Source organism: Lepisosteus oculatus, chromosome 19, assembly GCF_040954835.1.
Source record: "Lepisosteus oculatus isolate fLepOcu1 chromosome 19, fLepOcu1.hap2, whole genome shotgun sequence".
Taxonomy (NCBI): Eukaryota; Metazoa; Chordata; class Actinopteri; order Semionotiformes; family Lepisosteidae; genus Lepisosteus; species Lepisosteus oculatus.
In genome coordinates, this window is record NC_090714.1 from 3515869 (window position 1) to 3536970 (window position 21102).

General features: G+C 46.7%; 1 protein-coding gene and 1 long non-coding RNA gene across 4 annotated transcripts in view; both read left to right on the forward strand.

Annotated features, from left to right (window-relative positions):
- Positions 1–15971, forward strand: part of glis2b (GLIS family zinc finger 2b) — a 48107-nt gene extending 32136 nt beyond the window's left edge. Inside the window, exons 4-7 of the mRNA XM_015359856.2 lie at positions 4895–5077; positions 6011–6144; positions 7563–7681; positions 8342–15971. Coding sequence (XP_015215342.2) covers positions 4895–5077; positions 6011–6144; positions 7563–7681; positions 8342–9087 — 1182 coding nt within the window. The 3' untranslated portion in view covers positions 9088–15971. The remainder of the gene's footprint in view (positions 1–4894; positions 5078–6010; positions 6145–7562; positions 7682–8341) is intronic.
- The window catches only part of LOC107078950 (uncharacterized), a 385366-nt gene extending 364714 nt beyond the window's left edge, over positions 1–20652 (forward strand). For 2 of the 3 annotated variants that reach the window (XR_011182556.1, XR_011182555.1), the window contains exons 3-5: positions 19142–19222; positions 19414–19466; positions 19938–20652. This is a non-coding gene — a long non-coding RNA (uncharacterized lncRNA). Of the gene's footprint in view, positions 1–16727; positions 16853–18848; positions 19005–19141; positions 19223–19413; positions 19467–19937 lie in introns of those variants that run through there. The other variant, XR_011182554.1, reaches the window with a different exon arrangement.
- The last annotated feature ends 450 nt before the right edge of the window (positions 20653–21102 follow it).

Genomic DNA, 21102 nt, shown 5'->3' on the forward strand with positions numbered 1-21102 from the left:
TGGGGTAAGATCTCCAGCCCTCTTGCTCGTGCGCCCTGCCGCTGATCTGCAGTGCTGCAGTGTCACTTCCATCTTTTTGCCTTTTAAATGCCAGAGCGTTTCAGTAAATGTTGCCCAGGTTAGTCTCCAGTTAGCTTCCAGCCGGGATACTTCTGTCACTTTAAGCGAGGGTGTCTGGAATGAAAAAGAAGCTAACCCTCTGGCCAGCTGGCTGTGGATTGTGACTGGGGATTCAGTTGTCATCTGCTGCTGTGATGTTTTGAACGGAGCACAAAAGGGAAAGGAGCTGAGAATATTGTCTTGGAAACGAATGGTAGATCATTTCAAATGTGTCTCCCAATTGATACCTGCCACGTGCTTTTCGTGATGGCGAGCCCTGATCAGGGAACACGTACTGGCATGCTTTCTGCCTTCGCCTTTCCCCAGCCACTGGGTTCGTTTCCACTGTTTCAGACCCCGTGGGTAGCTTAGAGTCTGAACTGCATCAATCAGCTTTTCTGGCTTGGACACGACTATTGCAACAGCTGTTCAGGCTGTTTTAAATGCAAATTCCATCCATCCAGTTTCTAATTGCTTTATCCAGTACGTGGTTTTAGGGGAGCTGAAGTCTATCCCAGCAAGCAACAGGTGCAAGGCGGAATACACCCTGGACGGGACACCAGTCCATCACAGGACAGACACAGACAGAGACATGCACAACCTCCCATCATGGCCAGGTTTCCCAGAAGCCAATTAACCCTCCAGCATGTGTTTGGGCTGTGGGAAGAAATCAGGACACCCAGAGGAAACTCACACAAACACGGGGAGAACATACAGCATCCCAGGACTGTGACGCAGCAGTGCTGACCACTGTACTCCCTTTCCTCCCAAAAGCAAACTCATAGTTTAATATTGATATTTCTCCTATCACTGTCATAATATTAAGCGCAGCAGTACGTGACGGCAGCAGATGGCCAGCAAAGTATTTAAAGAATTGCTGTTGGTCAGATCCTTCAAGGTTTTGGGTTAAGTGTGAGGTCTGTGCAGGAGGGCTCAGCTCAGAGGAGTTCCTCCGACATCTGTTCGCGCAGTGATTCAGAGCCTGCCCGTAATCCTGGGAACTTCAGGGAGACGCTCCTTCTCCTCTGCGGTGGTGACCGTGGGGAACAGGACTGTGCTGGGAGACGGCACTCTCCAGTGTTCAAATCCGCCTCGTTATTCAGGCTGCGCGTTACTGCTTGGCTTGTGCATCGTTAGGACCGAAGTCCAAAAGATCACTCGGTGCCTTTTCATATTTTCCCCGTAGCGGTAATTTAAAATGGCTTCACGCTTTCTTGAGTGTGGCGACTGGTTAAAAGCTCCGAATGTCAGGTGTCCCCAGCCTTGTTTTTTTTCGAGAAAGCTGTGCGGAAGGAGAGCTGGCCGAGAGCCCCGAACGGCTCCATTTCCTAACTGATGTGGACGCGAATCCGGCCGGTTGGGAAGACGGATTGGATATCCAGATGTGTCAGCTAATCCCCTTCTTCCCAGAGCAGCTGATTTCTGCACAGACCTCTTTTGTGTTTGCCGCGAACAGCCCCACTCTGTCATGGGCATTTTTGTAGACTAAATCCGAGTCACTGTTAGGTGTAGCAGTGAGGGCCTCATGCAGGATAATTTAATTCCGGCCTGTGTTTATTCAGGAGCCTGCTTCTTTCCAGATGTACTGTTTCCCCCTAGCTGTCCTGGATTGAACTTTACAGTGCGGTGGTGGGGGGAGAATTAAATATGTATCTCCAGTGATCTAATTACCGTATATCTGGACTCTTTTAAATTGCAGCACAGTATATGAAAATAGTCTACTAAGAACAGTCACCCCACATTGAAAAGGCTCTGCTGGAAAAGTGCTCTCACGTAGGAAAAGTCTTTCTGTGGACACCTGGTCGATCTTCAGATGAAATCAGTAAAGGGTAACCCAGTTTCCAAGCTTCTCTGCAGTTGGGATATTCCTAAATCTTTTCTAAATCTTGTGTAGAAAGAAACAAAAGAAGTCCCTTCTTCTCACGTAACTGGGGAGAGTAAAGGCCGTGATGTTCGGTTTTCCTGTGCAAGAATGGTTTTGCGTACATTGCATTCCTCCTTTATTAGTTTAACACTTTCAGGGGGGTCTGAAGCTGGTGGTTTGCAATAAGCGTGACGGCGAATTAGCTGCAAATCCTGCCTGTTCCTGAACCCTTCGAGCACATGAAAAAAAAAAAGCCCTGAGAAAGCAAACATGGTGCAGAAGAAGTTTAAATACATCTGTTCTGATGCAGCCTGTGTGGCGATTTACCAGGTAACCTTGAACATCTGAATTGCGGCCCGATTCCGGTCTGCTTTGCACTGGTTAGGGTGCTGTCTGACAAGGCCTTGCAGCTCCTGTGAATCATCGCCCATTGCCCTGGCCCGACCCGAGAGGTCCAGTGGTAAAGAGCTGTACCTGCAGGCACACACACACCTGCGCTCAGTCCATGAGCAAACAGTCGTCCAGCAGGGCAGGCCGCATCGTCTGGATGCCACTCCCTCTCGTATTCTTCTCCTCACAGCCTGCGATTTGCAGCCCCACTGTTACCCGGAATTCTTGTTTTTGCATTCCAGCTTGGATTTTCTCTCACAGTCCCGGAGAGCTCTTGTCAAGCATGGGAGACTAGTGCACTTTCTCCCGTATCGCACGTCCTCTCCAGAGGCTGGAAGCCAACCTTGAGCGTCCCCGATTGCCTTAGGCGGGGCCGGCTGTTTCACGGGTGGATGAATCATGATTATTGTTCTCCGTCACATCCCGTTCCGGAGATCTCTTCTCGGGATTGTCCAAAGACAGCACCTGCTCTCAGTCGGGATTCATTCGGCATTCGTGTGCTTCCCGGCTCCTGTCCCATGGAGAGCGCTCTTGCTTTTCCTCATCGGGATTTATGCTTCTACTCCAGCTCCTTTCCTTCACGTAACTGATTTTTCCGGTGAGGAGTCGGGGCTCCTCCCAGCCTTCCAGGATCCCAGCTTTTCTTCTCTTCTCCTCTTGGGGGAGAGAGATCTTCCAGTGCCCCTCCATCTGTACTGACAGTAGGGGAGAGGAAAAAGAAGCTGCATCTCTCTGTTTCTCCCCTGTCATCCCGCTGTACTCTGTGTGTCTTCTCCCTTCTCCCGGCCTTCCTGACGGAGCTAAGCGGCAATATTTTTTGTAGCCTTGTGAATTATTATATTGTTAAGACCTGAATCTCAATACAATGGTAACACCTGGGATGTTTGCTGAGATGTAAGTTCAGTGATTAAAGCAATCAGGAAGTTTGCCTTGGTTTATCTTAAGTTAAGTTCTGGGTAAATGATTTAAGTGTGCCACATTAAGAAGGATATCAGAAAAGAGGCAGGTACAGGATAGGATAGGGCAGAGTGGCTAACAGAGGGTAAAAGAACAGAAAGAGGAAGATATCGAAGGCCAGAGTTCCTTATTCCCACCATCAGGAGAGACCAGAGTTAAGTATTTGAACCCTGTTAAGAGAGCTTGCTATTCTATTGCTGTAAGGGACATTGAAGAAATGGCTTTTCCTGGTTAGTGGTGTGAATAGGGAGATACATTCATGTGGTGGCATCTGGGTTTACAGAGAAAAAGATTGAACTGCGCGTTGTATTCTATTTAGTTTAGAAGGCATCTTATCTCTTATTTTGGCCTTTGTAGGCATTGTTTAAAAGTCGAATACTCAGTAGAGGTCTGGGGTTTTTTGGGTTGTTAGGATGTGAAGCCTCTTGGATGCCTAGTAGCGTAACGTGCGTGTTGTATGTTTGTCGTGTGTAGTTTCATGTGTGTATCGTCACTGTTAACAAATATTTGTTTAACCAAGTGTGTCTGGGTTATTACTCTTTTCACCAAAGATGTGCCAGGGAGCAAAGAATTCATGTGCCTCTATTTATACCAACTGCTTGGCAACATTATTTACAAGTTGCATGTTGCTTGCCTTTTATTTCCTACAGTATATTGATGATTAATATTCATCATATTATTGCATTTGGTATTGTTTAAATGGTGATGAATCAATGTAAGTGCCTGGATCCTTCTCCTGAACTGTTCCAGCTCACTACAATCAGCCTATTTGACAGCCATGATCTTGGCTCTCCCTGTATTACCAGCGTGTATCCAGTTTCATTCGCATTGCCAGGTTTCCACCCTGTCCTGGATTATGTCTGAGTCCTCCTGTATTGCTAGTTCCCATGTGAAAGTATTTGCATCACCTCCTCTTTTTCCTCATATCGTTTTCAACAAACCTGATGTTTAGCCACACAGTCTAGATCACTTGAAATCGATCCGGAAGAGCTGTAGTCCAAGCACTGACCCATGTGGTACCCCTCTAATGACACGTCAGCACTCCAAGCTGAGATAACTCCCTTTGTTTTCTTATTTCTTACCAATTCTTTGTCCAAGTGCACACATTACCTTGGATTCCTGCAGCTTGTGGTACTTTAGTCAAAAGCTGCATTTCCGACAGTCCCTGTATATTATGTCATATGTGCTAGACTTGTAGTCAGACCAATAAGGCACAATCATTCTCCTTTAAATCCTTGCTTTATCGTTAGATGTGAGGAAGGGAGTGCTGATGGGAGATGGTCTATAACAGTGACACAGTGAGTGACCTCCCCCCAGTGTGTGCCACTCAATCAATTCCATTCTTCAGTTCAATTTAAGATGCTTTATTGGCATGACCAATGAGTAAAATCAGTGTTGCCAAAGCAAGACAAATACAATTAACATAAAACAAAAATCTACAGACATTTACAATAAAGACACAATCATATGATAATTACATATAAGCATATGGAACATTATTGGGAGACGGGCTCACTGCTCCTCAGGCTGGGACAGGAGGTCACATACTGGGCTGTATCGATCCCTCTCTCCCCCCTCCCCCAGGACTGTCCGCAGATCCGTTACCTGGACGGCGGAGCCTCTTCCCAGGCCTTCCAGTTCTTCCTGCCGATCGGCTCGGGGGGCGGGCTCCACCTGCCATCTTCCATGTTCATCGGCCCGCCGAAGGAAAAGCGCGTCTCCCCCGACCTCTCGGCGGACGAGCAGCTCGCCTGCCGCTGGGTCAAGGTAGGGAGAGAGAGATCTGTTTTCTGTCGGGGAGCCCACTCGAACTCTCCTGCCGGGTCCCCCGTAGCTCATCGAGAGCAATGACCGTCAAAACAAGAGGGACCGTGACCCCTGAGGACATCTGTGTCACCTCAGGTCCCTGTTGAGCCCAGAACTCCAAGTGAGACCTGTAAGGCTTCGAAACTTGTCAATGAACATCAGGAAGATGATCAATATTGCAAGTACCTGTCTTAACGTAACCTGTAATATGCTTAATTGTGGTTAATAGGTGATAGTGTGAGAGTAACATTAAATTTACTAGTTTCATGACTTAAAGTTGCTGTTCATTTTCATTTAATTCACCTTAGTTCCGCCTCCCATGAAATAAACCAAGGTTGGGAATCAGTGGGATTGAGATGTAGTGTCCCAGCAGGACCAGGGAACCGCTGTACTATCCTGGATTAGAACTGGCTAGCAGCTCCTTGTCTTTTAATCTTTAAACAACATGAATGTTTTCAGTGATTTCAATTCCTTTGCAGCAGCCCTTAGTGTCGGGTCAGCCACTTGGCTGTGTCATTGTTCAGGTCTCAGTGACACAGCAGGGTGTAAATGACACAAATGAAAAGCAGTACACCCCAATAGGAAAAACGTCATCAAAGAGAAGAGACATGGAAGAGACACATGACCTGGAACTGTCTAAAATCGAATAGTTTCAGTGCTCACATAATTTATTTTTGTGGGTGTTGTTGGTGGCACATTTATTCTGCCACAACACCCATTCTGCTATCCCTTTAGCCTCAACTCCCTGGAACTGCCTATCTGCTTGAGACAGGTATCCAAGGCCTAAAATATGAAAGGGCTGAGTGACTACTCACTGATCATCTGTTTGCAGTTCTGCATGACTCACTTGGCCTCTGCCCGTCTCCTCTCTCCCTCTACCTGTCCCCCTGGCAGTGCCATCTGCTCTTTGACTCGCTGCAGGACCTGGTTGACCATGTCAACGACTTCCACGTCAAGCCTGAAAAGGATTCTGGGTACTGCTGCCACTGGGAGGGCTGTGCCCGGAGAGGGCGGGGCTTCAATGCCAGGTAGGTCTGGCATTTTCTATCTTGACAAAATTGAAGAGCAGAATGCCACAGACAAACAGAAAAACACAATCTAGCTCTGTCATCCTTTCAATGTTATTATTGGGTACAGCTGATCACCTGTGGTTTGGTGCTTGTAGGTTCAATTCCTGTGTTCTAGAGCTCCCAGTTTCAACTGAGTATGAAATATTTATTTTTTTATATTTAATATTGTGTTTCATAGAAGCAATAAGCCCCTCACGAAACAGTTAAAGCCAAGAATTATGCCCTACCAGGATATTAACCACAAAGATACTGTTACAGCTTTAGGTGACCAAGGTGTCTCTTGGATTTTAGATAAAGTTTGTGACACTTAACAGAGTAAACACTTCTAGCTTCAAAGGAGACAGGATGTTTGAGGTCTGGGTGGTCCCTTAAGCAGAAACAGTTGTAAAAGTTTACCTTAGTATACCTAGGTAAGCTGTAGGTTAATGATTGTCAAGGAGCAGTACAGACACGCAATATAAGATCACACACTGCTCAAAGGAGCAGAGAAGAGAAGAACAAGGGAGGAGAGAAGAGTTTGAAAGAGTTGGGACTTGAAGCTTGCACCAGGTAGGAGCCTCTTCTTCATGATCGTCTGAACCAAACCTGACTGGAGCTGAGTATTAGAACCGTGCAATAGATAGTGTGCTGTTCTGTGTATTTAGGAAACTTGGATTTCCTGGGTAAAAGATGCGTCAGTTAGAAACTGACTTTCCTGCCTAGGGTGCATTTTTATGGATAGGAATATAGGCTCCCATTTATTTTGTGGCATTTGGGGTGCAGAGAGAGAGACTGCAGGTTTCATTGTATTTAATTATCTCTTGTGTGGCCTCTGTCGGCATTGAGAGTTTAATGCTTAGTAACAGTCTGGCGTTTTCTGCGTGACCAGAATGTTAGGTCTCCAAAACATCTTGTTTATAAATACTATACATAGAGTAACTTATGTGTTGTATGTTTTGTTGTGTGTAGTGTAGTTTGTGTCTTGTGATCATTACTATTTGTTTCACCAAGTGTGTCTGGATTATTACTCCTCTCACCAAAGCTGTCAGAGAACAAGGAATTCACATGCCTCTAGTTATACTAGCCTCTCGGGTATATTGCTAGAAATCACTTACAAGTTGGGGGTTATGCATAATTATTTCACTTATTGACTAAACCACTCTAAACTTATCCTGATTTTCACAGTTAGGGAACCCCCCATTTGTAACAGTACGTTATTGGATAGCTGTGCTGACGTAAGATGGTTCAGTTTCACAGAATAGCAGGCTGTGCTATAAGTATAAAGACCGCTGAGGATCACTGTCTGATCCCTGGGTGTGCAGACTCAGCGAAGTGGCGTGCATGTTGGTGGGAGATTCAGCGATGGGTGACCTGGCTCTCCGCTGTCTTGTTTCCAGGTACAAGATGCTGATCCACATCCGCACCCACACGAATGAGAAGCCACACCGCTGCCCCACCTGCAACAAGAGCTTCTCGCGGCTGGAGAACCTCAAGATACACAACCGCTCGCACACGGGTCAGTGCACACAGCGCCTGCTGCCTCAGTCACGCTTCGCGCTTCATGATGCATTCCAGCAGGTCTCAGCCCCTGGCACTAGCAGTATGTAATCGCCTTGTCTGAAGGTGCTCAAGGTGGGACAGCGCAGCGGACAGACACAGTACAGGCACAGGGGGGCTGTCCAGGACACGAGGTCAAAGCAAGACAGCATCCAAGCCGAGATAAACGCTGTAGAAAGTAATCAGCACAGGGGTGTTCCGAGAGACGTAGCAGAGGTCAGGAATGCAAAGCAAGTACAAACTCGGGAATGCGGGAACTAGAGACGCTTCTTGTCAAAATTCTATAAACAGGGCCCAGAGCATTGTCAGAGCAGATCTTAAACAGCCTGAGCCACCTGAGACAGGAGTGGTCGAATACTGCCTACAGGTGGTGCAGATCTTTTGTCTGAGCGAGTTTCCTTGGCAACCAGGACTGACAGACAGGGGAGCAGAGGCGTGGCCAGCTGCCGTGGCAACACTAACTCGCTGCGCGGCTCTCCAGCCTGGATGGGCCTGACAGTGACGGACTTAAGCCACCAGTTTTGTTTTGGGGGGGGCAGATTGTAGGATGCAGGCGATTATTCCAAACTGAAATTGTTTCTGAAAGCCGGCGGTATGCGGCTCTCCTCTGTGTCTGCAGGAGAAAAACCCTACATCTGCCCCTATGAAGGCTGCAACAAGCGCTACTCCAACTCCAGCGACCGCTTCAAGCACACGCGCACGCACTACGTGGACAAGCCCTACTACTGCAAGATGGTGGGCTGCCTGAAGCGCTACACGGACCCCAGCTCGCTGCGCAAGCACATCAAGGCGCACGGGCACTTTGTGGCTCACGAGCAGCAGGGGGCGCTGCTGAAGGGGGCGCGGGCGGTCCCGGGGGGCAAGGGGGCGGGGCTGCCCTACGTGAGCGGGGCGCACATCATCATCCCCGGCCCGGCCACGGCGGCCGCCATCCTGGGGAGCCACGCGCTTCAGGGACTCGGCGCCTCCCTGCCCCTGCCGCTCAGCCCCCGGCCCCTGGACCTCAGCACGCTGGGGTGCCCGGCTGTCGGCTCCTCTCCGCTGGGCGCCCCCGTCCTCTCCCTCAACGGTACGCCCCTGGGCCTGGCCAAGAGCCCGCTGGTCTCCCCCGGCTTCCCGGCGGCCGGCCTGGGCCTGCCACTGGTCTCCGTGCTGACCTCCGAGAAGAGCCCCGGCAAGCCGCACTCCAGGCACCCCAGGGCCCGGCCCAAGCCCGACCGGGAGGAGGGGCTGGCGGGTCTCCCCGGGGCGGTGCTCAACCTCTCCGCGGGGGCTGCGGCCCTGGCCAAGCCCGACGCGCTGGCCCCGGGCTGGGTGGTCATCCCCCCGGGGTCTGTGGTGCTGAAGCCGGCCGTCGTGAACTGAACCACATTCCCGAGGGAGGGAGGGAGGAGGAGGAGAAGGGGGTCGGGTGGGGTACTGGGGCGGTGCAGGGCAGAGGGGGCCCCCGTTTCGGGCTCGGATTGAAAACGCGTTTTTTTCCCGAAAGGAGGCGAGCGGCTGGGGTGGGCCCCGACGGGGTGTCAGTCATCCATCCCACTGCCTGTCCGCCCTTGTCTGAAGCTCTCGACGGGGTCTGGAGTTGCAGGAACAAATTTCGTAGAACTCCGGATTCGAATAATTTGCTATCCAGCAGAACACTCCTTTCACCCAAACGTACCAGAAAACCTCAAGAAGGAAAGAAAATATTTTCACCTCCAAAAATCTTTGGTCTCCTTTCAGAAATACCCCTTTCCTTCGAAGCGGAGGCCCTTCTCAGTTCAGCACTTCCTCACCAGACCCATTCCCTCTGTTTCCGTATTGTGTAGTTCTAAGAACCCTCTCATGTATTTATGTACTTTAACGACAGCCTTGAGCTCGATGCCCTTGACCAGATTCTTAATGATGTTAACGTGCTGCTTGGATTTACGTCCTCTGCTGCTGTCTGATAGTGTTCCAAACCAAAGCCGCGTAGTTTTATTTTAGGTCTTCAAAAAGATGCTTCAGGTTTCTTTGATAAGCCATTTGTACTAAATACTGTGAACTGTTCTGGAAGTCCTTCAATTTTAAAAACGAATTTCTTGATCTGTATTGCTGGAATTCTATGGGAAAACGCATCATCAGAAGCACTTTTTGCTCCACCCTGGCAGAGTGGGGACAGAAGAAGGTGCTAACTGAATGACAAAACTGCCTGCGCAGCCCTTGTTCCAGGCAGCAGATTTGCACCTGTGAGCGCCCTCTGCACACAGAGCCCCATAATTCTGGTCGGGTAGCACAGAGCAGCATTATGGGAATTGCCCAAAACAGCCGTGAAATCAGCCATGCTGGTTTGCAACTTTGGATTTGAACTTAGTAGTTTTTGACCTGCTTGTGCAGAGCTCTTTGGAGTCCGTGGAGCTTACTGTTGCAGATGTGTCCCTTAGCAGGCCTGTCCCATGGGTCTGCACGCACAATAACAAGTGAGGTCCAGCAGGCTTTATTGTAAGATCTTTTATGACACCCAGAAACAGCAACAAGTCTGTACTAAAGGAAAACCCCAGCTGACTACTTGCATTATGCAGAGCCTTTATTAACAAACTTAAAGCTTAATTGCACCCAATTAAGGGTAAAACCCTTTACCATTTAATTGAAATTTGCACAATTAATCCCCTGCTGTGGATATTTAAAAAGATTCGAGGCTGTGTAGTGGTCTCTGGTGGTAGGTCAGTTGCAGTTGCAGCCCTTTCGCTGGCCTTGAAGAGCACACTTGAAGAGCAGCTGTCTCGCCCTGTTCCTGTCTGTTATAACCTAGAGCTCTTGCCCTTCACCCTCACAAGTCAATGCAAGGTCAAACTAGATTCCTCTTATTCTGACTGTTGTTATATATTTGCAGCATCATTGCAGTCTTTTTTTAGTTATGCCATATAATTGCACCACAAGACTGAGTGCTTCTTAAAATGCTTCTGAATTATGCAGTGCAGCCTATCATCTATATAATGGTCTATAAAGACCTTTACTTAGACTTGACACAAAGGCTAATAATACTGTCTTAATATAAAGTAAAAAATAGATACAGTAACAGCTTTTGCCCTTATTCCTATACTTCTAGTGTTACTTTCATAATGACTGGTTACAAGGCATTTGACCCTGAACTCGATTCAGTTCAATTCAAGATGCTTTATTGGCATGACCGATGGGAACTCTCTTACCGTGATGTAATCGGAATCCATGTTTCAAGCAATTTGTCCTGAATTATTTTTCAAAAAAATAATTTAAAATGAAATCAAGTACATGAAAAACAATATTTCTCATTCAGCACCATTAATGCAGTTAGTGGGGCTAAAAGCTGAGGGGACTTGTGAGGTCAAAGGTTAATTGCGTTATGAGACAGCAGTCAGGCTTGTGACTGGAAGGTTGTGGGTTCGAACAGCCAATGGAGTGCTGCTGCTGTACCCTTGAGCAAGGCACTTCACTTGGAAGGCTGCAGTTCATCACCAAGCCGGGCTAAATATTAGCCAAATACATTAATAATAGGAACTAATAAACCTTTTTCATTTCCCAATAAATTTGAGCGTTTAGGGGTCCCAAAAACCTTTATTCACTTAAAATTGTCAAGTGTTTTAGGAAGTGAAAGTGACTAAAATGTCCAGTTCAGCAAATTGTCAGTATCGTGGTGAAGTGACAAGAGTGCTCTTCTGATTCGGGATCCCTCCAGTCTTAAATGTGTTCAAGCACAGGGGCTGTTGTGCTAAAGAAATGTGTGTTAGTGAGGTTTTACCAATAATGGTGTAAATGCAAAGTCGTGGTTTTACAGATAATGCGGTTTCTCCACCCTGGCCTCTAGGGTTTTGTGGTTTTCACCCTAGCTCGATATTATTATTATTAACTATATAAGCACCTAGAACAAATGTTCATTTAAACCATTTCCATCGCATTTGAGTGCTCAACTTGGTGGGAACAGAAGGCAAGATGCTGTCTGCTGGATTGCGCCACTGAGCCTCAGTGATAAAGGGGGAATGCTGGTCAGACTGACCAGGCGCTGTTGGGAAACAGGTAGGGTTTGGCTAAGGGTATCGAGCTGAAAAGGTTAAAACAGACAAGTGTGGACAAGACCATGCAATGGCATTCCTGATTTGCAGATCTGTACAGGGCTGGATCGGAGCCCCCTGGTGGTCGCTTCTAGTAGGACGTGCAAAGAAATGTTACTTTTCAAAACCAGTGTGTCTCGGTGTTTTCAGACTGTTGTTACAGAAACCATACAACTTGAAACCTCTAAAAGCTCGGAAAAGATTGCATCGGCAAGATGATGTGCGTCAGCCACTGCGGTCCAGTTCTAAAGGATATAAAAATCATCCCTGTTCAAAGTCTTTTCTGAAACAGGGTGAATGATGTTAAATTGTGTAAAGGTGGGCCAGCAGATAGCTTAGGAGCTGCCGCACCTTGAACATTAAGATTTGATTACGGCAACGCATGAGCAACACTCTTCATTGAAAACGATCCCAGAAAGTGCAAGAGGTGCTTTTCCATCAGGGCTCGCAGTGCTGAACGGACCCTGTCAGTGGATCGTTTTTCAGGGCTGGGTGTCATGAACAAGCATCCTGTCCGCCTGAAGGGACCTATAAAAAAAAATAGATCACTGGCAATTAACGCGCACGTCTTGGGATACTGGGCTGAGTTCGGCCTCAGTAGTTATTGTCCACCAGGCTCTCCATCCAGCCCTTTCTTTCCTCTAGGCCTCTGGTGGCCGATCTTGAGCCAGCAGGGCCAGGGTCCTGCAGGATCCCCGAGGATCTTGGTATGCGCTGTTCTAGGGCTAGAGACCTAGAAGAGATGGGGAAATCTCGGCTGATCCTCCAGGACCCAGGCTGGCCATCGCTTTTTTTTTTGTAATCCAACCTCCCTCCCCTCCAACTCGCCCCATCTCCCTTCCTCCTCTCCAGTAATGACCAGGGAGATCACCGTCTCCCACCGGCCAGCCCCCCGGGGCGTTCGGCACCTCTGAACTGCTAGAACTTAAGGTGCTTGTTGAGGAATCTGTTCAGCATCTTCCTGTGGGTGGCGGCCTGCAGAGGCTCTGAGATGGGGTTAGAGAGGGTGAGAGAGATCAACACAGGGAGCATTCCCTAAGAACACACAGAGACCTGCCTCTTTGCTTCTTGTCATGATAGTTCTCTTATTTGTTATTTTGTTCCTAGACGAGACATTTCTTCATGTTGAAGTTGCTTTTGCTTGTTCCACTATCACTGCTTAACTTGGCTTCTCTGGTAGAGACGGTGCTTCCGGCTCCAGTGTTTGGCAGGCTGCTGCAGGGGTTACAGTGGCAAGTCACGTGAATGGATGTGTTCAGGGCCGTGAGATCACACTTGTCCGATACCTGTCTTGTAAATTTGTAGAATGAATTGCCAGCCCCATGTGGAAGATGGTCAACTGACTGGCCCATTTGCATGGACCCCACCCAGAAACTGTCCATCTCTTGTGATGCAGTGTTCAGTTACGTCTGGGTTACACAGCAGTCATCCAAGACTGGACTTGGAGTGTCCTGCCTAAGGGTTTCCTGTATGGATGAGGCTTTAGTTTGTCGGTGATGCTGAGCAGTTCAAGCCTCAAAAGTGTTTAAGGAGACATGAAGAAGGATGGTTTTGGAAATAAGTACCTGCTGCTGCACAGATCCCAGGACAGCCCGATACTGTTGAGCAGTATGTTGAACAGCAGAGCAGTCCTTTGCTGTAGTATAACAGGGCCATTGGCTTATACTGTCTTGATTCTGGAAGGACAAGTGTATCAGCCAAATATCTCAGACAGGTACATAAAAACTGTCTAGATTTTCTACAGTCTTTTCCTGTTCTGTAGGCTCCAGTACAGCAGTGCCCATCTGGATGAATGTTAATTTAAAACCTGTTAGCTGCTAGCTTGTAGCTGCAGTGATCGGAAGGAGATCCTGCCCACACGCTGTTTTAAGTGTGAAGGGTGCAATGATCTCGATGCCAGTGGCGGAATCGATCACAGCCCGCGTAGATGAGTAAATTGAGCCTTGGATCATCTCTAGATATCCAAACTGTGCATTTGGCTTCGGTCCTGACAGACAGGGTTTGAGTCATACAGCCTGCCTCAACTGCACAGCTGAGGGTGATGATATCCTTCCCTGTGGCTCAGGAGAAGATGCCATGTATGTAAAATGTCTGTAAAAATAAATAATGAATGGGAGAGCATTGAAAGCATTGTCCACAGGTGGAGCAGCAGACCAGGTGAAGCTCTGAAAGCTTGCCCTTTCAGGAACTGCTGGCAACAGAACAACTTTATTTAATCTGGAGAAACAGCGGCAGGGACATTTATCTGGCACTTAAACACAAGCAGGGTCAGTTGGCTCAGTACAAATAAAGTCACCCTTCCTGTGTGATTTTAGGTGAAAAGACCTGAATATTCTCAGATGGGGCTTTTTGGGACTGTTCTGCAGCAGTCAAAAGAAATTCAAAGAATAATTCGAAACACTTCCAGCAAAACAGTTCTGTTCGAGCGCCACAGTGACGGTGGGCAGGCTGTCAGGTGGAGGTCAAAAAGAAACGCGTTCCTTTTTACTGTAACAAAGATCCTATATACTAGGATAAGCTGTCCAGGATTACAGTTTACTACAACACAGCTCAGAAATAGGCAACAAACAAAACTCCCCGAAACGAACTGAAGGATTTTAATCATAATAGGAGGATAAATTCTCCACATGGACAAAAGTTTGTACTGCAGACTCTATTTGCTAGTAATAATAAGGTGTTTTATCTGATTTAAGGTGCAGCCATGGATGTATATAAGACTTTATCACCGTAAGCAGAACCATGACCGCTGCTGTATATCCTAATGAGCAGCAGAACTGGGAGGTGGCATGGACTTAGCGGTTAAACTTATGGATGGTGACCCCCCCCCTCCCCCATTTCTGCCCCTGCCCACCCACCTGTATCTTCCAGTAGGACTGAGGACCGCCCAGGGCTAGCTTCTCCTGCCGCTTGGTGCAGGTGGGTGCTCCAGTCAAACAGGCGATCAAGTCCTTTTAAAGTCAGGAGGGTGAAAGGTGACACCTGTAACCCACTCCTGGCCTAGTGAAGCAAAGAGGCTATCCCAGGCTGCCGAGGAGAAGACCTCGGCCTGCCCCGCTAGACAGAGAGGGCGCTTGGCAACCTGTCTCTGTCTACGCGCCCACTAGGAGGCGCTGTCGGGGGGAGGGGGGGTCTCTACTGGAGAAAGCCAAGACTGACACAGACCCTCCAGGGGTCCACACAACTTTAAAATGTTAATAAGCTGTTTTGACGTATTAACCCTTTGAGCACTTTAAAGGCGTGCGGGTCACATCCCGCCCTGGAATAATTCAATTCCCCACCACCCCCCCCCAAGCCCTAGATTGCAGAAGAAGAGAGACAGAGGTGCCTCTCAACTTTAACTTGCAAACGAGGAATCGTTTGATCCCTGTTTCATCAGATAAAGGCCTAAGGTACTGTAGCTTCATTGTACTGGCTGATGTGAAGAGACACTTAAAAGATGTGGCACAAATCAGAATTCTCAGAAACCTGCACTGCAGTATTCAAAAACCTTGCAAGGCAGAAACCTCCAACCATTATCTCCACTGTCACATTTACATCTAAGCTGGCAACTTGGTTTCTCTGGTGAACTTTCTAACTGTGTTTAATTGTAATTTTAAGAACCGCTAAAATGGTTCTCTATGGTTCACCCTGGTATTTTCTTCCACACAGAGTAAAACAGCACAGCCAAGGTCTCACTTTAAGTGACTGCCAAGCAGCTGTCTTATCTCAGCAAAGCCTTTGATCCAAAGCGAAGAGATGGGGTGGGATCGCATGTTTTCTTTCTCCGAACACAACTTGTCTCACTGGACGAGTTTATACTGCTCTATAATGCATTTGTAGCGATCATTAAAAATGTAGTACAATATTTAAGAAGGGACGCCATAATTGAATGTGCTGTAGAGGTGCACAAAGGGTTAATAATAATAGACTAAGGCCTGAGAAGGCCTGTATCAGAGGTTTTTTTGTTTTTGCACATTGAGATATTTTAATATCAGTATTTTTAATGGTTCTAAGTGCCTTCTATTATAGTTGAAATGTAGAGGATATACAGTATATTAAATATAAATATATATTTTTTCTCCGGCTCCAATATTGAAGCCGCACGTACAGAGTTGTAAAAGTCTTAAATTGGTACAAGTTAGCAGTGTGCTCCTGTTTTAGAGGAAGTTTATTATGTCGACGAGAAAACAAAACAATTTAATAAAGTTGCATTTGATAACTTTACTGTGTCATCTTCTGGGTTTTTTTGTTTTGTGAATTCAGGGGCGAGAGAACCCCGATAAAAAGTTTGACCCTTGAAGACCTGTGTGTGTAGGTGACTTGCGATCGTGCCAGTGTCCGTAGCGTTCCCGGTAATGACTTTAATTACTAAGCTCCCGGGTGGCGCAGTGGCAGGGCAGGTAGTGTTATAGCTTTGCAGTACTTCGGTCCCAGGCTTCGTTCCGGCCTGCTGCCCCTTCTGCGCGGAGTTTGCATGTTCTCCCTCGGACTGCATGGACTTTGACCCATCACCCCAGGTCCTCATTTCCCACTTGCTGCCCTGGTTAACTGGCATATCTGAATTGCTCCGTGTACATGAGCGAGTGTTTCCTTCAATGACCTGGCATCAAGGCTGTAGTCCTGCCTTTTAGATAGATAGATAATACTTTATTAATCCCGTGGGGAAATTGATGAAATTTCAAAATTGATGATTTTGTCCAGTGCTGGTCCAGATTAGCCTCACTGCAGCCCTGAAGAATAAATCCCGGTCCAGAAAATAGCCAACACCACCACACAGTCATTCGGAGGACCATGGGACACGTTCCAGGTTAAATCACGTCACAGCACACTGTTGCTAAAACGCGCCAGTGAGTATGAGCTCTGTGAGGCTGCCCCCCTTCAAACGGCACAAACCATTGCGTTTGTGCAGCTGGAAGTGTTGCTTTTGTTTCCGAGCTATAACGCCTTACGTCTTCGGGGGGCGTGACGTCACTCTGCCCCCTACAACAGCGCAGGAGACCCGAACCGGTCGGGTTCGTTGGGGATGCGTCTGGACCGGTTTGTGCCGTTGAAATCAGTTTCCAAGCTGCTTTTGTGCCTTCTTTTTCTGGTGATCACATAACCAGGTAGGTTGACTTTGACCGCCAGCTTCCCGTCCGGAAAGTCCGAGCGCCGTATTACTGGTGCGGAGGTACTGGAAGGATATCTGCAATTTCGTTTCGCTTTTTGGGGGCGGGGGTTGAGTTTGCATTTAATACCACTATTTTCTGCGAGTTTATGCGAACAGGAAAATTAGGTTTGTCTCCAATATCACACCGTAATCACAAGAGTTGCGGGTTTAGCCTTAAAAATCGAGTATTATCAAAGAACTATATGTTCTGAGAAAAACGCTTTAACTAGCACGTCTTTAAAAAAAAAACTGTCATCGTCCCGTTATCCATGTCTTTGTAATGAACTTTTTAATTGAACATTTACGATTTGTTTTCGGTTCAACTCAAACTACTTTATTCAGATCATGAATAGTAAAAGGTTAGAAATAAGCGTCACCCTCGCGCCATCTACGGCGTTTACTCCTGTGTTTGGAGTTCAGATCGAGCAGTAAGAATTATACTGTTAGTGTTTGACAGTCAGTCTCACCTGTGATTACGGTACTGTACGTCACTCATTGACTGTGCTTCCGCAACACTTTTCACTGTATTACCTGTGTGCACAGTGTATAACACTATATAGAGTTTTTAATGACTTTTTTAAATAATCGAAATTAATTTGCATCTCTGTCTTACAGATGACAATTATGAGTTCATATAAAGCCCCTAAATACCTGCCGCACACTGTTTCAACTAGTTCATTGCCTTCACTGAAATTCATAGACTCCATTTTCACCACCTGCACTCTTTGCACTTGACTACAGCAACTTTCATATCTTATAGTATATAAAATAACATTTTCTCTAATATTAATAATAAGGAGTGATGTGATGTTCCATTATTTGCAAAACCTGTTTTTTCCGTCCTCATCGCTATTCTGTTTTCTAGGCATACAGCATTTCACATTCTATTTACATGCGTCGCTTTTGATTTTTACATCTTGAATCTGAAGGATTAAACTTCTGTGTTGAACTTTGTCAAATGCCAATGGAAATATATCATATTGTGACACCTACTGGTATAAAGGAACTAAAGAGATACTCCGCCCAGCCACTAGTTAGCTAGAGTATAAAACATTTATTTCAATTTAATCGTTCATGCAGTTTTTTATAAGTTGTCTTTAGATTAATTTCGGACATATTTTTAAATTTAAAAATCAACATTTTAACCTCTCAGGCTTCACGTCTGACGCATGACATACAGGATCCCTCAATCTACTGTAAACCTTTTTAACTATCATTCGAAAAGATGAACAAGTCGTGTCCAGTCGCACAAAATGCTAGAAAAGCGCTTTACAAAGGCGTTTCAGTAGCTTTATTGCTTGAAATGAGAGTAAACAGGCGAACCGCCTCGTCTCGGAACAGTGAATTGGCTTTAGTCTGAATAAGAGATGTACATGGCCGGTATTTTGCGTGGCCGGCCTGGTGGCTCCGCGGGCTGAACCATCGGACACTTCTAAAGTTCAGAGAGCAGATCGACTCCCGGAGAGTCTTGAGTTGAAGTCGAGCCCCGAGCCTCCCCGTCAGTCTGAGACCTAATCCCCGGTCTGAGACCTGATCCCCGGGTGAAGCTCTCATGCTGTCTGGGTGAGTTTGTAGAAGGGGCTGTTCTCTACCACGCCGGCCGTTTTGGGGGGCTCCATTTTCGGGGCCTTCCAAAACAGGGAAAATGGGGGGTTTAAGTCCTTTATAAATGCATAGATCGGAATTCAATTCTAAAAAGCAGCCCCTTATACCACTGAGACACCTGCAGGACAGGTGTGGCACTAGCAGTGAAAACGAGGTGCAGTCCTAACTAGGAGCGACAGGGGTCTCTCTCCAGCACATTTCTCTTGATTCGACCAGGTGGCCGCAAGCTAAACGGGTCGGGCAACAGTTTTGTAGGAGAATGTCACTGTATAAGGTTGTCTGAAAATCTTCAGCCGTTACATACTTTATGTATGATTTGGTGAGTTCAAGTTTCTATTTATCTTCAGTAGCGTGAGTGTTGAGCCCTTGTAACCGAGCGCACAGCTGTCATTCAGGAGCCGAGCCCGCCCCCAGAGTGACCTTCCTCAGCGGACACGCCCCGTCCACCTGTTCCACAGGTGCGCCCGGCAAGATGGCAGCGGGGTGAGTTTCTGCGGCGTGAGGTGCGTTTGCGTTTAATGTCGCATTTTCTTATTTTAAATACAAAAACTCAAATTTCACTTTGAGGAAAGCTAGACAAATTGTATTGTTGTTGCAACTTTTGTTAATTCAATTTGTTTTTGTTTAATTTGTGTTTTAGGACGCCGAAATGAGTCTTCTGTTTGAGCGTGCTCTCGAAGTTTTAAAAGTCTGCATTCAGCGTTTTTATAGTACCTTTCATGTAAGTATGTTTTGTAAGATAAGGTCTGTTTCTTCTAACGAAAAAAGGCTGTATTTTATCTGCAAACATTTACTTCCTAAAGTCAGTAGCTGTGTAATCTCTGCTTTTCGGATTCGGGCTTACCGCTCAGAAGTTATAAAATGTTGTAAAGATGAAATTGACTAATTCGTAGGCTTTTTTTATTTCTCTAGGTCATTAAAAAGGATTTCAAGAACGGACCTCTTATGAAAGTGTTTTTTCCAAGGTAAGTTCTATTCCTACCTTCCGCTAACACTATTTGTGTAACTCGATAAAACAACACGTATTTCCCAGCGTTTTAACAAAAGAACAGTTTTATACCAACTTGATCACTTCTTTTCGTTTCATGGTGCTTTTGTGGAGTAAACTCTAAGGCGCTGGTTCTTTTTTATGCTACTTTTATTCATCTTTAGAATTCATTGGGTAAACATGGATATACCAACACATTTTATCGATGATTTTAAAGCAGAGTTAATTCGAATTATATACACGCTGTAGGTGTGAGGCTGAATGTATTTTCTAAATATTGGAGTAGTAGGACTGAGATGCATTGGTGATTTTCGATGGTTTATTGGTTGAGTGTTTTTTTTTTATTTCGGCATTTTATTTAAACAGTTAATAGACTTCAGAACTTCAAGTGAATCGATTCTGCAAGTCCGATATCTTGTTAACTTGCTCCTTTTTCTTTTGCCTTCAGTTCTGCGGCTCCTGGTTCTCTGGGCTCTGACGATCTCCTTTCCAATCCACTCCAGCAACTCGACGAGCGTTGGCAGGTTCTTCTCTACAATGTGTGCTTTTTCTTGAATTTTAGTTTGATATCTGTGGCTTGATCTGTAGTGTACCCTTTGTATACCGATTTATGTTATTGTTAACCTGCATGTTTCCTGTTGACTGCTGCTATTGTATGTGCTGCGGCTCCTGGTTCTCTGCGATCCGACGATCTCCAGCAATTTATTCTTGACAGTGTGCTTTTTGTTACATTTGATTTTTGTTACCAGTTGCTTGATCTGTAATGTCCCGATTCAGTGCTGTATTTTATTCTTGACCTGCATGTTTTCTGTTGACTGCTGCTATTGTATGTGTTGCGCTCCGACGATCTCCAGCAATTTATTCTTGACAGTGTGCTTTTTGTTACATTTGATTTTTGTTACCAGTTGCTTGATCTGTAATGTCCCGATTCAGTGCTGTATTTTATTCTTGACCTGCATGTTTTCTGTTGACTGCTGCTATTGTATGTGTTGCGCTCCGACGATCTCCAGCAATTTATTCTTGACAGTGTGCTTTTTGTTACATTTGATTTTTGTTACCAGTTGCTTGATCTGTAATGTCCCGATTCAGTGCTGTATTTTATTCTTGACTACTGCTATTGTATTTGCTGTGAATTCTGCAATAAAAACTCTCATTTCATTGTCTGCATTGTCCTGTATTTTCGAAGGTGCGAAGGGTTGTCTTGCGCGTGCGCCACGCACCGCAAGGCGACAACCCATCGCACTGACCTGGAAAAGTGCGAGGACGCCCGCCTTTTTAGATAGTCTGGGGGGGAATAGGGTCCCTAGGAGGGAGCGTGGGTCTAGCCCTGGGGGGAGGAGAAGGGAGGCTAGCTCTAGCCAAGCCCCCTCACTCCCAGCAGGAGGGGAAGGCAGGCTGGAGATGGCCTCGGCCCGAGAGAGAGGAGGCACCCAGGGCGGACTCAGCCCATCAGTCACAGCTTGCAACTGACAGCTTTCTAAGTCCACACCCCAGGAGACCTGCCTCTCTGCAGGGACCAAAGCCACCACCAACCTGCCATCCTCTCCTGCCGGGAGCGAGTGGGCCTGGCTAGAGCTGCGGTCAATCAGCCAGCCCCCGCCTACCCCTCTCCA